The sequence below is a fragment of the Struthio camelus genome, chromosome W (genome assembly GCF_040807025.1).
Source record: "Struthio camelus isolate bStrCam1 chromosome W, bStrCam1.hap1, whole genome shotgun sequence".
In the NCBI taxonomy this organism is placed as follows: Eukaryota; Metazoa; Chordata; class Aves; order Struthioniformes; family Struthionidae; genus Struthio; species Struthio camelus.
Genome location: NC_090981.1, coordinates 59,627,610 through 59,643,444, shown reverse-complemented (window position 1 = coordinate 59,643,444; position 15,835 = coordinate 59,627,610). Strand labels below are relative to the sequence as shown.

General features: G+C 38.7%; 1 protein-coding gene across 31 annotated transcripts in view; it reads right to left on the bottom strand.

Annotated features, from left to right (window-relative positions):
- The window catches only part of LOC104151998 (ubiquitin-associated protein 2), a 243,845-nt gene that overhangs the window by 187,101 nt on the left and 40,909 nt on the right, over window positions 1–15,835 (bottom strand). For 11 of the 31 annotated variants that reach the window (XR_011137548.1, XM_068926022.1, XM_068926028.1 and 8 more), the window contains 4 exons: window positions 12,914–12,968; window positions 11,597–11,700; window positions 6,330–6,389; window positions 5,081–5,133 (listed from right to left, as the gene is read on the bottom strand). Coding sequence is in view for 29 of the 31 variants with exons in the window: in XM_068926022.1 (XP_068782123.1) it covers window positions 5,081–5,133; window positions 6,330–6,389; window positions 11,597–11,700; window positions 12,914–12,968 (272 nt within the window). In the remaining 2 variants the exon portion in view is untranslated. The remainder of the gene's footprint in view (window positions 1–5,080; window positions 5,134–6,329; window positions 6,390–11,596; window positions 11,701–12,913; window positions 12,969–15,835) is intronic. The other 20 variants (XR_011137549.1, XM_068926030.1, XM_068926037.1 and 17 more) reach the window with 2 other exon arrangements.

The window sequence follows — 15,835 nt, the reverse complement described above, 5'->3', positions numbered from 1 at the left end:
CTGCAGAAATTCCATCTTGGTCACATACTTTCAGATAACAGTAATGTCAGACTACCACTACAACCAGTCATGCTGCGGCTCCCTCTAAAAGCCAAGAAAACTTAGTTCAACTTAAATAAATCATTTTCCACAGAATCATGTATCAATTTAACCAAAACGTCACGAAATTTAATTTATTGAATACAGCAGTACAACCACGTCAGTTTGGGCAAGCTTGCTTACGTGAAGATTATACTAGCAGAAACTACATAATGTGACAGCAGGTATATCATCAGTGTAAAGATAGTTTGTATAGACATAATTTAGGACTTCAGCAGCAGAGTTCTGACAAATCCTGTTGCAGAAGCCTAACGCCCTGAACCATTCTCGGTCACTCATTTCATCTATACCTTTGTTTTACCTTTCAGCTCACATCACCATTCTGATGCAATAAAGACAAGAGTAACTTGCACAGATATTGGTTGTGGGGAGCTTGGGGCATTTTTGGGAGGGTTTCTTGGTTTTTAAACAGCTTGTCTGAAAAATTGAGTTAAACAGCTGCAACTTCCTAGTGCTAATTCACTTCTATTGACAAGAACATTTATAATTAGAATAGCTCTTAAACCAATACAGGTTAGGTTTAACAAGATAAAAATATGCATATGTAGTGCTCATATTTTAAATTAAATTTGCTCAAAGTCACCCTTAACTACATTGGTATAACTCTATATTTAAACTAAAGAATAACTGACCTATTCAAACAGTTACAAAGAATCCCATTAGAATGTGACATTTGAATACAGCTCTTGCAGGAAATTACGCATTTTTAATTGTATATACTGGTAGCAGCCCATCTTAAAGGACATCAAGGACATGAGCCAATTTCATCTGCCATCCCACGAAAGCACACTCCACTGAAAGCACATATATAACCGAATGTATTCATTTGACTGGGGTTCTCCTATGGAACGCTTGATTCAAGCACGACACAGTAGGGCTGGGAGCAATCGCTTAGGACTCGAGGCAAAGTTCAAGCCCTGTTACATAAACAGGAGTAAACCGACAGGCAAGGGAAATAGTTCGTGTACTCTGCTAGCATCCACCTATGTGCAACACTGTGTCATGAAAAAATGAAATTCGCCACAGCTCCTCCCTCCATTTCCTTCCCGTTCCCTGCTGCCAATACACAGTTTAATCTCAGCTCCCTGGAACAGATTCCAGCTCTCTGCAGTGTGAACACTGCTGCACTTCCACAATACTCTGTGTACTGACCAAAATTAAGAAAGAAATCTCAGCTCAGGTATATTTGTGATTAAAAAAAGGGCTTTTCCTCTGTTGCTCAGTCCTTTTTCCACCTTATGTGTTATTTTAGAACAAGTAGCACGGTAGTATTTACAGCACTATGAGATTCCTGCATTATATGGTTCAAGGAGGTCAGCTAATGGCAGAGTGGCAGCCTATAGTCTGCAGCCCTGTAGTTAAATATTAAATTCTTTGTAACGTCAACAGTTTCTCACACCCACTTAACCCAGAGTAAGACCAACTGTGGCCAAAGCACTGATGAACCCTGAAAACTAAGCAAAGCAAGGAGACCGAGGAAGTTTGTGACAACCCAAAAGCATGCTCTAAGTACAAGGGAGAAAACTTTTTCTTCAAATAAACTGGCATACAAAGTAACTCCCAAGACTCCAGCTATTGGCTCTGCTAATGTTCATGTTTAAGCTACAGGCTGTGGCAAACTAACCACCACAAGCTCAAATCAAGCAACTAAGTTAAAAGTCTGCTGGGATTATGGCATTTGTCAGAATGCATAACAAATGTAGCAGCTGAAAGGTTTTTTTTTGTTACACAGATGTAGCTGCTGTTTCTTAGAAGTAGTACTATCTTCCCCTGACAAAACCGGTTAGGCTAACCATACGTTATACTTCAATCTTTCACTTAGGCATCGGCATACCTATGTATTTCAGCTCCTGTTCCTATGATAAAATCCGTCCCCAGTCACCATGCGGACAACATACTTAACAACCAGCTACCATCTCCTATGGCCAGTTGATTTGGGATGAGGACAGGCCAAAATATACTCAAGCATCCTGATAAAAATCAACACCAACACATTAGAAACAACAAAACCTCATCGATATGAGGTACTGAAGTTAAAGAAATTAAAAACAAGTTTTCATACTGCTTCCTGGTAAAAGAAACACACCAACTAAAGTATACTTTCAATATTTTTAAAGTATTGCTGTTGTTTCAAATAAAAAACATGACTACCAATATTGTTCAGGAAACGTTTGCCTTCATCCACTTTTCAGCAATTTATATGAACTCTATTTCTCCTCTGTTGACAGGTTCAGCAGTTAAACTTTGTTTTCTTTATAGGAGAAAACGATCACAAATTCAATAGGAAAACACAGAGCTGTCTGTATTACCTCAAAACGTATCTGGTCCTTCACTGTCCATACCCTGAATCTCTCTTTAACAAAAACAACCTCCTATTTCTAACTGCAAGTAGTTTTTCACTATTTAACGGCATGCTGACAACCAGCTATACTTGTTCAATACTCAGTACTTTAGTAAAGAGAAATTCCAGACCGCATTATTAGATCACAAAATCTAATCCTTCCCAGGTCAAAAAATATTAAACTTCACCCACCTGCTTAACTTGGTAACTTACACCTGACTAGAAAACAATACATTTAACCAAAAACACTCTTCAGAAAAGCACCTGGTCTTCATGTGCAGACAGTAAATATGTCAGCTCCCTTGGTCATTTCAGTATTTCAATAGTTCATTGTTAGAATTGTTTGTTGAATTGCACATTGTGTATAATTACACATTTTCCATCCACAGGTTCATATTATGCCTTTTCTGCTAGATTCTGCCAGTTAAAAACAGAATCCATTATATTCTAATAAAGTAAATGTTTCACGTTTATTTCTGTAAACTATGCCAACGAAACTTAAAATCTCACTCTAAAACACCTTTTTCATCAGCAAATAATTCTCAGCTATTTTCCACAACTTCGGTTTTGTAAAAGCAATGAATAACTGATTGTAGTACCTCAGAATCACGTTCAGCAGAGTCCAAATACAAAAATATCAATCAAGAATGATTAGGGAAGAGGGAAGCATACCAGGAGTACCTATGCGCAAAAAGACTACAACAGCTATTTTTGCCAAAGTATTCTCCCCCTTTAGGAGATCAGGCTGACCTGCTCTTTTTTTTTCCATTCTACCCTATAACCCTGAAATTTTTCAGCTGCTGGTTTCCAAAATACAGGCCCTTGTCCTAGAAGTCTGCCTTGTGCTCCTTGTTCCTATAAAAGGAATATACACTTGGCTATATCAAAGCACTCTTCACTAGAGCAGGTCGAGTCTAGCAAAAGTTCCAGATTTCTCTGCATGACAAACTTACTTTTATTTGCCATTCCAATAACTTCTGCATTTCCCACACATTTTATCTAGCAGTGATTTTATATTTACTTCCAAATCATTGATAAAGACACTAGATGGCATCTGGCCTAAGGCTGCATTCCTGTGCAGTCCTCCTAGAAACGCCCACATTCAGTAAGGATCCTCGTGTAAAAGACTATTTGCTGAAATTTGCGAATTAGATCTTAATCTACTAGTACGCTTTGTGATATCACACAGTTTAAAAAAAAAACAAAACAAAAGACAAGATCAAATCTCTTAGGAGGATGTATCCTATTATCATAATTAATTCATAACTTAAAGATCAAGAACAGGTTTATTCAAGAAGGACCTGTTTTCCATAAAACTCCATTTAGTGGCACAAACTGTATTCCCACACTTCTATTTTTTAAATTAGATAAATCAATTTTTCCTTCGTTTTCCCCAAAAAGGTTTGGGGCTTTTTTTTCCCCCCCCCAGCTCTCCATTTCATTCACTCTTTCTGAGCATTAGCACATCAACTGCTTTCCTCTAGGTTTCAGGGATTTTTCTAGCATTCCAAAATTAATAAAAATCAATGACAAGCTAGAGATTTCATTCGCTGCTCATTTAAAATTCATGTGCAAATTACCCAGGTCTAATAATTAAAAACCAACTGAATAAATCTATCCATAGTCAGCATTGCTCAACATCCCTCCTGTACTATAAATGCTGTATTGTACCAACATGAAACAGGGTACAGAAACAAAGCCAGATATTTCACTATCCTTATCACCACCAGCATACATTGCAGAAACAGAGGACAGATTTAAAACTAGCATCAAAAGCTGGCATCTTTAACTGATACAGAAGAACTGAAAATAAGTAACATTTTGGAGTTCATTTGATTTCCTCCAAACACACATCCTCCTTAACAGCTAAGGACAGAGTTTTTGTCTCTGTTACACAACCCATTCACACATTTCCTTTCCATACTTCCTTGTTACGTGCTTTGCTCTCTAACCTGCTTAAGCACAGTCGTTTGATGCAGTAGACTGAATGACAACTTAAAAATCACAAACATTTAAATAATAAATAACATATGCCAAGTATTTTGCAGACACGAAGATAAGTTAAGCCTGTTAAAGAACTAGAATAAAGATTGTTCTAGTACTTTAGACAACACATCGTGATGAAACACATCATACTACTAGCTCCCTTTTCAATGTTCTGTACGTCATGAGTACTGATTGAAATAACTATACATATTTCAACCAAACAGATCAAATGATGGGTTTAAACTTGACAGTAAGCTTTAGCACTTAAAACAAATTGCATAAAAATCTTGTGATATTATGGCTTTAAATCTCTACGCAGTATTAGGGGAAAGTATGCAATTAACACTCATCAGTGTTAAAGAGCAGAGAACTATAACTGGTTAATACTTAATTTGGGACACAACTTAAAATGTTATTATACATTAATAGTCCACCCAGCAGAATAAATGAATATTTCCTAATTCAGTTTTATTCAGAAAGTAAGATTACCTAGATATATACCGTTTTAAATAAGAATTACGGAGAAACATGCTAAGAAGTATCATTGCATACATACAGTAAAGTACTATTTAGAACATTTAAATTGTGAAGACAACACACAGACTCTGAAAAGGGTAAACAATGAATGCTGTCTGTCCAATGAGGTACACTTACATCTTCATTCCAGTCTTCTGCTGTCCATTCTTCTATTGAATTTTTCCAAGCTCCTATTGTAATTTGGGGAGGGAAAGAAAACCAGTTAAAAGCTAAAAGCACAACATTGTATTTCAACCTTCCTGCATTAAAAGCCCCCCTGTTGTTGTTATTAGTGGAATACAAAGGAAGGAGGATGGTGGGTGGAAACACATGAAGCTCTTGAAAATTGGTCTGCAGATTTAAAATGTTGGAAGTTTTTTGTTTGTTCGTTTGTTTTAAACTTTAGCTTTATCTATGATTTCAGCCAGTATGGTACCAGACACAGCTTGGATGAACATGTCTGCAACAAGAGGGATCAACACCAAACACAGGCAAGAACTTCCCCTGTATACCCCTCCACAATGACAGTGAGGGGTTACTCAATCCTTCTATTGGATCTTCAAGATCCAGTCCAGAGTCTAATCAAAACACAACCAGAAAACATGCTCTGACTTCTATAATCCAACTTAAATTTGGACATACTTAAATTTGAGACCCTAGCTCTGCCTCTAGATGCTCCTTTCCAAAGTGCTAACCCTCTTCCCAGGGCAGAACCACCCCATTCCCTTCCCCCGACAGAGCAATTTTTTTTGGAAACTTATATAATCCAGACAGCAGCACCAGAAAAGTCAGTGAGCTGCCACTGTAACTGCAAGACACCGCTTCCTGTAACTTGTGGCAGAACTGATTTGGCAAACAGTGGAGCGCAGCATGCCGACTACAACATGCAGCACTGGTAAGACTACAGGAAATAAGTCTAAAGACTTATTAAAAACACTGATCCCTTCCAGAGGCAGCAGCAGAAACGGACATGCAAGAGAAACAAATGGTCTGAAGGCCTTGTCTACCAGTATAAGCAGAAGTAAGGTCATCCCAGCAAGACCCAGAGCTTTCATTTAAACTCTGTAACCACAAGCAAAGAAAACACCAGCAGCAAAATTTCTGATACCATCACCTTTGATCAAGTACAAAAGCAGTACAACTTTAACCATATCTTTTTATTTAACTAGGAACCCTTGGAAACAACTTCATTTAGAAACAAAGCCCCCTGAAGACAGCATCAAATCCAGTCGGTGCTAATCCAATCGGTAAATTGGCGCATTCTTTTGTACATTTTGCAAAGCAGCATCGAGGCCAGAGTAAGGATGAACGGCACTAATCCAGTGAACTCAAAAGGCCTACCACAAAGAGATACACATAGAGGGGAGAGGGGAGGCGTATATTATACCTTGGAATCCAAAATTATTTGGCAGGTCCTGAGCATGGTAACATCCACTCTGTGTTGGCTCTGTGGAGCAATATAAAATTGCCTGAAATACATTTTCTTGCTCACATTACACCAAACAGCCCCTAACTAGGAGTTTTCTACACACTGCAAAATATTGAGGCACGTTAAAAAAATAATAGTAATTCTGGCCTGCTCAGATATAACTACCATGCCTCAAATTTCTAGGCAAACCCACACATTTCCACAGATATTTTGGAAAGGAGGAAGAGCCAAATGAGCTGTACTATTAACTAGGGAAATAGCTGATTTTCCTTCCCATCTCCTGACAAGCACAGGATCACTTCCTCTGTCATTGCTTCCTTAAAGGAATACATCCTCACATTTGTCCTATTCATCATATATCTCTTAAAGTTGTCAGAGCAAGGCCAGTCTCTGGAGAAGACAAACTTCATGTTGGTGCCAGAACTCTAACAATGAGACTCTGAGTCTGTTAAAACAAATACAAAGGAACCCTAGACAAAACAAGGCTAACTCCTGAAGATCCCCCGCCACCTTTGGCGGATTGGATCTGTTTAGAGTCATATCTGGAACATCTTCCTGTCATTCAGTTTCAAGGTTTATCCATTGCTCCTACTTTTGACAGCATTTCTCTTTTTACTCTTCTCAAATACTGAATGCAGCCCTGTACCCTTTCATTAGTTTACCCAGGTTGCTAAGTTTATTAGTACAGCTTATCCACACTCTAGCTTCTAAAGACAATCCTTCCAGCCTCAATTGTTTTGCTATTCTCCTCTGAACTAAATCCAATTTGCTAACCTCTTCCTGATACTTAAAGGATTCCAAGTCTGATCTTGCCACAAGAACAACAATTTCCTTTTTGTCCAAAACCCACCTTGGCTTTATTGCAAGCCCATTTATTCTCTTCCATACCTTTACCCCCAGGTCTTGACAGACATTTATCAGTTCTTTGCTTTCCAGTAAAAGTATGTTTTCTATTTCCAAGTATGTTTGTCATATCAACTTCAACCTAGACACTTCCACCTACGATCATTTCCTTTTTTTTTTTTTTTTTTCTTCTGTAAACCTAAAATAATTTGTCCATAGAGAGTCATAAAGACAAACCATTCTATATATTCTCAGGACAGCTTAACTACCTTCCTACAATTCCTCACTTCCTATGACACCTTTGGGATTTTTTCCCTCTTTTGAATTACCCCCCATACATATCCCCCATATTATCCCCCTGAGATCATTTTAGTTTGGTCTATTCCAAACTTACGTACTACTCTTATTCTTGTTAATTATATCTACAGTAATGGAGTAATCTGAAGGTTTCCTTAAAATGTTTCTTCCAACTTCTATAGCAATCCTAAAAAAAACAACTACTTACAGCTTCCAAGCTACACAATTCCCTTCTGCCTCCTTTTGACAGATACGCTATAATTTTTTTTCTTGTTTGTCATTATTCAAAGTCATTTAAGGCTGCTCATAATCAAGCTAATAGGAAATCAAGTTTACTGTTTAATTTATGAAATAATATCAAAGTAGAGGTATAGTAAATTATTAGAATGCAATACACATTCTTATAATCTGATTTGAAAAGTGACCACCTCTGTCATAACTTCTGTTATAAAAACAGACGCAAACTGTTGTTCAGGATCTCCCACTGCCTTGCATATTATGAAGAAGGCAAAGAATGAACACTCTGCATGCCTGTTGAAAAATATCAAACACAGTGTTCAAGTTTATTCCTTTTTGGAAGTGGCTGGATCATTTTGTTTCCTCCCATCTGTCCCCTGTCTTGCAACTGTACGTTTCTACTGTAAAAATTTAGATTTAGGGAAACTAATGCTAAATTATTTGGATAAAGTTGCACTTAAATTCTATCAGCCAGATTTCACCCTTTCCTCTCCTTTTATTCCAACCAGCTACACTAAATTTTAGCCCCACAGAACCAGCTAGCTTTTCTATGGAATTCACAATGACCCATCTAGAAACACTTTTCATTCAGCCTACTGTAATTCTTCTGGCATCTGCAACAATTCAGGATGAGGTGTTCTAGAGCGTTTTCAGAGAACACAAGAGCGCAAACAAATTTCGGAAACAAACTTTTGTGTTTTGTTTTAAAGAAAATTTTGAAGTTGGTCATCTCCAAGCACTAACTTAGGGAGGGAATATTTATGAAATATTCTGAACTGCACAGAGTTCCAATTTGAGTGACGTCTTCAGAAAACATTTCAGTATGGATAACTAGTTTACAGTTTGTCAAGATAGTCGCCTAGTACCTCCTTTTTAATGTAACTGCAAATGAAAGACACTAATTCTCCAACTCCTGTAGGTACAGTACTCTAATTTGGTTTGTTTCTTTACAGATGAAAGAAGAAATAAGGCTGGGCAACGGGGAGTAAAGAAGGATTTCCATCCTGTCCTTCTGTGTATACTTTTATTTGACACCCTTCAATATCCTACTGCAGGCTGTATGAATTTCCATACGTACATATCCCTCCTCATTCACATCTTTGGCAACTCTACATTGGTAACTTCTTTATTACTGGGACTGTTGATTTACAACTAGCGTAGCAGCGTTGCAACCAAAAAGGACAAAAAGTAATTAAAAACTAGTATTTGTTATTAACAAACCAAATCAGCAGTTCTTTTGTACAATCTGCTTCCAGCCCCACACTTGTCTGCCACTCCTTCCCCCCACCTCTATTTCCCTCTTCCTGCCCCACCTCCTTCCCAGCACTCCCTCTTCTGCTTTAAAGCTGCAGCCTCCTCTCTAAAGACCAAAGACCATCAAAGATGCTTTCCATTCCAAGGCTGAAAGTGCTTCCCACTTGGATAACACTGAATAACTGAATGTTAAAGCCTATTATTTTTAAACAAATCTCTTCCGGTTGGTTTAGGGACTTGTTTCTGATGTTCTTAGGGCATATCTAAGGCAAAAACACTCTACAATAAAACTCTTTCCCTATATTGATGCATACAGATATGTTTGTTTCATCAGTCATGGTGTCTTTTCCATTTTCACTGAAAGCAAGATTAACAGGAAAAAGGTACTTAAGCATTCAAATAGCACATTCACACATTAACTAGTCTGCTTTAAATTTCCACCAAACACATTATTCTGCAGAAAATTCCCCATGTAGACAAATGCACATTCGTTCCCTTAAGACTCAATCTGACCAGGCCTGGAGGCTAGGGAAAACTCCAGAATGCTTTCTCACACGTTCCTCTCCATACCACGCTTAGCAACTTTGTACAAACTCCATAAGTTGCTTTATCAAAAACCAGCGCACTTTTAAGGGACATGCATAGGCCCTAACAGCAAAAAGGTATTCGGCATCCAAAAAGAACATCCACCCATTAACTACTGCACTTTGAATTTCCACCAGCCTAATTATTCTGCAGCAAACCCCCCATGTAGGCACACATTCATACTCTCAAGGATATCAGTTTAGCCACAGCCAACTACTCCTATTCCTAGGCAGAATGGTTCTGTTAATAAAGTCTGAGGAAATGCATACCAGAAGAGGCAACAGAGGCTGCAACAGGGCAGGCATATGAAGGCTACACATAGTGGTCAGCAAGAGTCACAAACATTCAGGTTCACTTGGGAAACGGAGCATAAGCAAAAGTGGTTTGTAAAGCACAGTCCTAAAGTTGTGTCCACTAATAACCGACTGATAAATTTTTTACACCTCTGTTCCAGTGCCCTTATGCCTTTGTTGTATCTCTTCTTTCTTCAGCCAGTTAACCTCATTGCTTCTGTAATACTTGTAACAATGCTTTGCCCCCCCACTGCCATAGAGCAAACATCAGTATCGGTATTCGTGGAGGAATTTTCAACTCATTAGGTATCCTTCTAACTCATTATCTGATAAACTTATTTGAAAAACTAACACGAGCGAGAATAAAAGGCACACTTTTGTTCACTATAACACATGTCACTTCAAAGGTAATGCCTTGGAAAGATGCCAGATTTGGCAAAAGATCTCCTTTTCAATAGCCATTAACGTACTCAGGGCCACTCTGCCACACTGGACTACAAGGCATTCAAGAGTGCCGAGACAACTACCTAATCAGGCCTCCTAAACTCTGAGCCTGTTGTCGTCTTCTCTGGTAATTGAAGAACAGCTTTTATGAAGTTTAGAAAGGCGCATCTCAAAAGGTTCATTGTAGGGCTCAAAGAAGCTGAAATATTCCACCTAAGTCACACACTGGCCTCCAGTCTCAGTCTTTTCCTTCTGCACTTGACTCAAAAAGGACTGTGAAAAATCATTTCAGCAGGCTTCAGCAGCTGATGAAGAGATCAGAAAAGTGATCCTTTATTTGGGGGGTAAGGAGAAAAGCAGTCTATCTTATCACTTGGTTCCCAAGTATGGACAACAAAACACGATTTCTCCATCCTGACACCGGCTTTCCTTTATCTTCATCTGCTGTCACAGAGTATGGGAGGCAGCAATCTATCCAGTTGTTCTCCCAATTCACAGACAAGCAGGTCACATTCTTCATTTCTGAGTCACCACATGAGACCACTGTTAAGTGGTTCCTTTTCAGACTACTGTGGTCTGCTGCCTTTAGCTAGGACTCCATATTTCACCCTTGAAACTTCATATAGAAGCACACAGCTGCCTCCATCTTCAGACAGGCAGACGGTTCTTTTGGCCTCTGTTCAAGTGCCTGCTCGTGCTTTAGCTAATACATCTTCTCTTCAAAGGTGGCAGATCTTGGAACTCCATCTCTTCCATCCCAGAGACTCACATCCTCACATTTCTATAGTGTATATAGGTGAGACTTCCAAATACATCTCAGTGTCACTGTGCAGATTCATATTTACAAATAGTTTTTAGATGTTTACTTAGTCATTCAGACCCTATTACTCAATATCTGTGGACAATCACTTTCAGTGGTATTACGCTCCTAAATCACATTGGGTGAGATCTTAAGCAGCACTTAGGAGATCTAAACAATTCTTCACACATAAGGTTCTTCCAATAAACCTATGAATCCCTTTTTCTCTCATGGGATTAATATTAAACAAACAAAAGAATTGAAAATTGCTTTCCCCTCATTTAACCAGAGAGTCACTGGGGCTAGAGCGCAAGCTCAGCACGTCAGTAGCAGTAACCTACAAAAATGAACTAATATCTCTGCCAGGTGAGATGTTTTCACATTTTTAGAAGTTAACACTAACAGAATGTTATTTTAACTGTAATTTGCTACAGGTCTTCATTCCAATCCTTCCACTTCTTGAAACATCTTACCAGTTCCATCATCTGCATCATTCTGACCAGTCTCCCAAATCTCAGATTTTGTCCCAAAGCCATCAGTGGCAGAAGACTCCGTATAGTCTGCAGGGTTAAATGTCCTAGAGTTTTAAAAGTTAAGAAATGGAAGAGAACACATGGGTCATTCAATGAACATAAGTGTGATGATTTTTAGCTGAAGTCGTATTAGATTTAACATCCTGATTTCCACATATATTTATTTTAGTCACTGGTTTTTAAAAGAATTTTTTCTTCTATGAGCAGTCACTGATTAAAAAAAAGGAAAAAGGAAAAAAAAAAGGAAGAAGAAAAAAAAAGTCAGGAGACAAAAAAAAAAAAAACTACTGTAGAGAAACTGAACAAAAACAGGAATTCCTGAAAAAGCAGTGGCAGCATACCTACTCCTCCCATTCTCCTAAGGCATTAGTTTATGGGCAAAACGTTAAGGGTCTCTCAGGTGACAGTTTCTCAGCAGGCAACTGACTGATGAGAAACCAGAATTATGGACTTTCAGAGCACCAGACTTAGGCAGGACAACAGTTGGAACATTGGTAAGATTATTTCAGAAGCACTCCTGAAACCAATCCAAAAACACAGATGGCAGCTAAAAGATGACAAAGGATTTCTGAAGAAAAAACACTTTTCACTTCATAAGATAGAAGTGTGAACAAGAAGGCTTATTAGAGAGCTAGAACGAGCCTTCCGTTCATCATGAAACTACTGGTATTACATGAAATGTCACTGGGAGCAACCACTGAGTAAATAAATATAGTGGAGGCTACACTGCTTCTCTGAAGCAAATTCTTTTGACAGAACTGAAAAATCCTTAGAGCTGCTAAGTAACTTCTTTTGATTCTGTATTAGGGTATACGCATGTCCAAACACCTTAAAGCATGAAACCTCAAAAAGAAGGGAAAGTTCATAATCACTAGTGTTTCTGGTCTTAGTTAGGATCTGCATGTTCTACATGACACTGGAACAAATCTCTTCTTTAATTAACCTAGGACTATAAGCATCACGGAGAACTTCCAGCCTCCTAGGCACCTGTGAAACATAATAACTCAATGTGACTGTTACTGGTAGATACAACTGAGTTACATTTGACACATGAACTTACATTAGGTTTGTATAGGTGTGTCTAGTTATAAATATAGGCTTTAGACAAAAATATTCCATCCGTCATCTAACAGATCTGTAAATTTTTGCAACCATATTACTTTACCATACGTACAGAGTTATTAATAGATCCAGTGGCGATTAATATTGCCACTGTGTTTGATCCTCCCCAAGATCTGTGCTCTGCATGTTTCTTACCCCATGCCTTGGGCTGAAAACCTCCCCGCTCCTCTCCCTCTGCCACGTCCAAAGCCTAGGAGAGAAAACACCATTTAACAGCAAGAGCAGAGAAGGACCCAATTGCTAGTCTGGCACATTAGCAAATGCTATGATTGAAGCAGAAAATTAGGATATATGTTTCAGTAGGACTTGAAACTTTTGGTATCTTTTTCTATATCTAGTGAAGTAGAAGCTCAAACACTAAGAGAAGGACTTAACTAAAGCCTCATCCCAAACTAATATGTGACACCGCCGTTGTTAAATTATCAGATATTATACAAAAATTTTTGTCTCCCATTTCTCACTCTGGGCTACAAGGCCCTAAAATCCCAGCCTACATGCGTACCCCGATCTCCCAAGGAACAACTTCTCACTCCTGGATTTTTCCAACTAAGACAAGTGTCAAAATTCCATTTGTTTCTTTCTCTCACTCAGACTCCCTGTCTACCCCTACCTCCTGCACATTCTCCAAGCTGCTACCACACTTGCTTTTACCCCTCAATTCTAGTTACTGGCATGAAAATTAACCAATTCAAATGATTCAGACCACTCCCTTATCACCCCACAAAAACATTAGTTTCTGTTTAACCACAACAAATTACTTCCCCGCCGCCTCCAATTTTTATAGCAGCCTCAGTTTAAAAGCTTCTTGCTACAGTGAACGGCTTTATTTTTGTATGCCGCATAGTGCCCATGAGGCCTTAGAATTTTTGCATTATTTAACCATCCATAAAGCACATCTCTGCATAAATTTTTAGAAACTATTTCTTAGGTGCAGTATATTTCTACACAGATCTTTTTCCCTTTCTATGCTATCAATATCTGAGGCTATTCCAGCTTGCCATTTTTGTGGGGTAGTTTTGGTTTGGTATTTTTTGTTTTTTGAGGTAAAAAAATATATATATATATCATTTTGCATTACAGAACAGGAGCAGGTCAAGAGCTGTACACAGAAAGCAAAGTAATGATTACTTTAATGACAAAATTATGCAGTAGTTGCAAGTCAGCAAGCAACTACAAGTTTACCAGAACACACATGTTATCATTTTTAATCACCAGAACATCGCTTATCCAAACATCAGAATTATCTAGTATGGAGAGTTTGAATTGGGATCAAAATTACCCCTTGTTTTTAGGGAGCCAGCTTAACTGAATAAGGGCATTAGCTCCAGGACATGGTAAAAACAGCTTAAGAATTCCTAGTTTAATGACCTTCCTTTCCTTCTCCTCACCACTCATTCTTACTCTTGCCCTAGTTCACTGTGCAAGTTTAAAAAGACATTTCTGAAGGACTAAGTGTCTACTACCTACATTTTAAGGACTTCTCAAAAGCATTGAAATAGGAGGATAGCTTTACCCTCGTTTAGATGAAACGGTCTACTTATATTTGTATGCAGGATGACAACTGTGACTCTGTGACTCCACAGAGGAAGGATTCCCATCCAGCAACACAGCGTTTCAGTGGGACAAGAACACACAAGAACGAAGGTCTGACGTCAGGCCAGGCCTGCCCCTTTCTACAATTTTTCCCTCTTTGCTCTCCTTTTCACAATTGGTTGTCAAGAGGACAGAAGTTAAAAAGGAGGTAACAATAGGTGCAGCTCAGGCCCAGCAATCACCACCCCTCTTCACCCAGCCCAGGTGCGGAGACGCGTACTTCATTCTGCCATGAACATCACAGCCCCAAACCCCACTGTACCCACCCAATTCTAACCCAGTCTGAGCCTTCCTAGTCCAGCCGACCTACTCTAGCCTTAGTTCTCTTCTCCCTCACCCATCTGAAATCTCCATTCCGGGAAGCTGATCTGTGGCATAACAGGGTAGCAACACTCAGACACACAGAAGATAGAAGTCAGTGCACTCTAGATTCCCATTCTCCCCAGTAAATAATTTTAAAAAGTAGAACTGGCTAAACAAGTTTACTTGGGTACAGTACAGAAGCTATCTACATAATAAATCTACTTCTTTATAGACTATCTGCAAGTCTAAGCTTCTGGTGGAGACAACATGGTATCAGTGGCTGCAGCTATCAATAGAGCATTAAGCACCATTTATTAATGATGGGCAGAATACAGGCCACCATTTTTCTGAGCAAAGCTCAGCTATAAAACAGATTAGGAGATGTAAACCACAGAAACAGCTGAGCAGAAATATATGAGTGAAGCAGACATTAGGTACAGAAATATTAGCTGGAATAGTTAGCATGAAAGTACAAATGGTTTTTAGAAGAGGACCTAAGTCTTCCCAGTGCCCAAAGTCTGAAAAAATAACCTTAGCACAGTAAACAGAAGATCAAGTTTTAGCCAGAGAGGTATATGTAAGATGCTGTTTCAGTGTCACTAGCCAATTTCTGTCTACCAGCACAGGCACAGTAAACTAGTGGCTAAAAGCAGCAATAAAGACCTCTAGCAGTTTGAGTGTATTTTGACTATAAAAGAAATAAGGCTGTTCATGAAGTTCCATACACAGTCCTAGAAGACTAATAGCAAGGACTTGCCCACACAAGATCACTTTGAAAGTTAATAGTAAAGTTAGCAGAACCTGAATTTCAAATGGACTCCCTTAACTTCATAAAGCTGTGTCAATGGTTTTGACAGAAAAGTCAAAGTGCAATTCCTTTAATTTAATGAGTAAGCGCAACAAAAAGCATCCCAATGAAAACTAAAGGGAAGTACCACACCAGTGGGGTTACAGAAAGCACTAAATTCCAAGCTAGAAAAGAAGCTCCTGAAGAACAAAGCCAAAACATGGGGCAGTGAGTACTCGCTACTGAAAGACTAACTTAACTTGGACAGGAAATCTCATGATCATAATCATGACACAAGGCTCCAGTGGGAAGGGCTGTTATTCTCTTTAATGCAACTAGGTCACTAATATACTCTAAAATTCTCATGCTGAGAG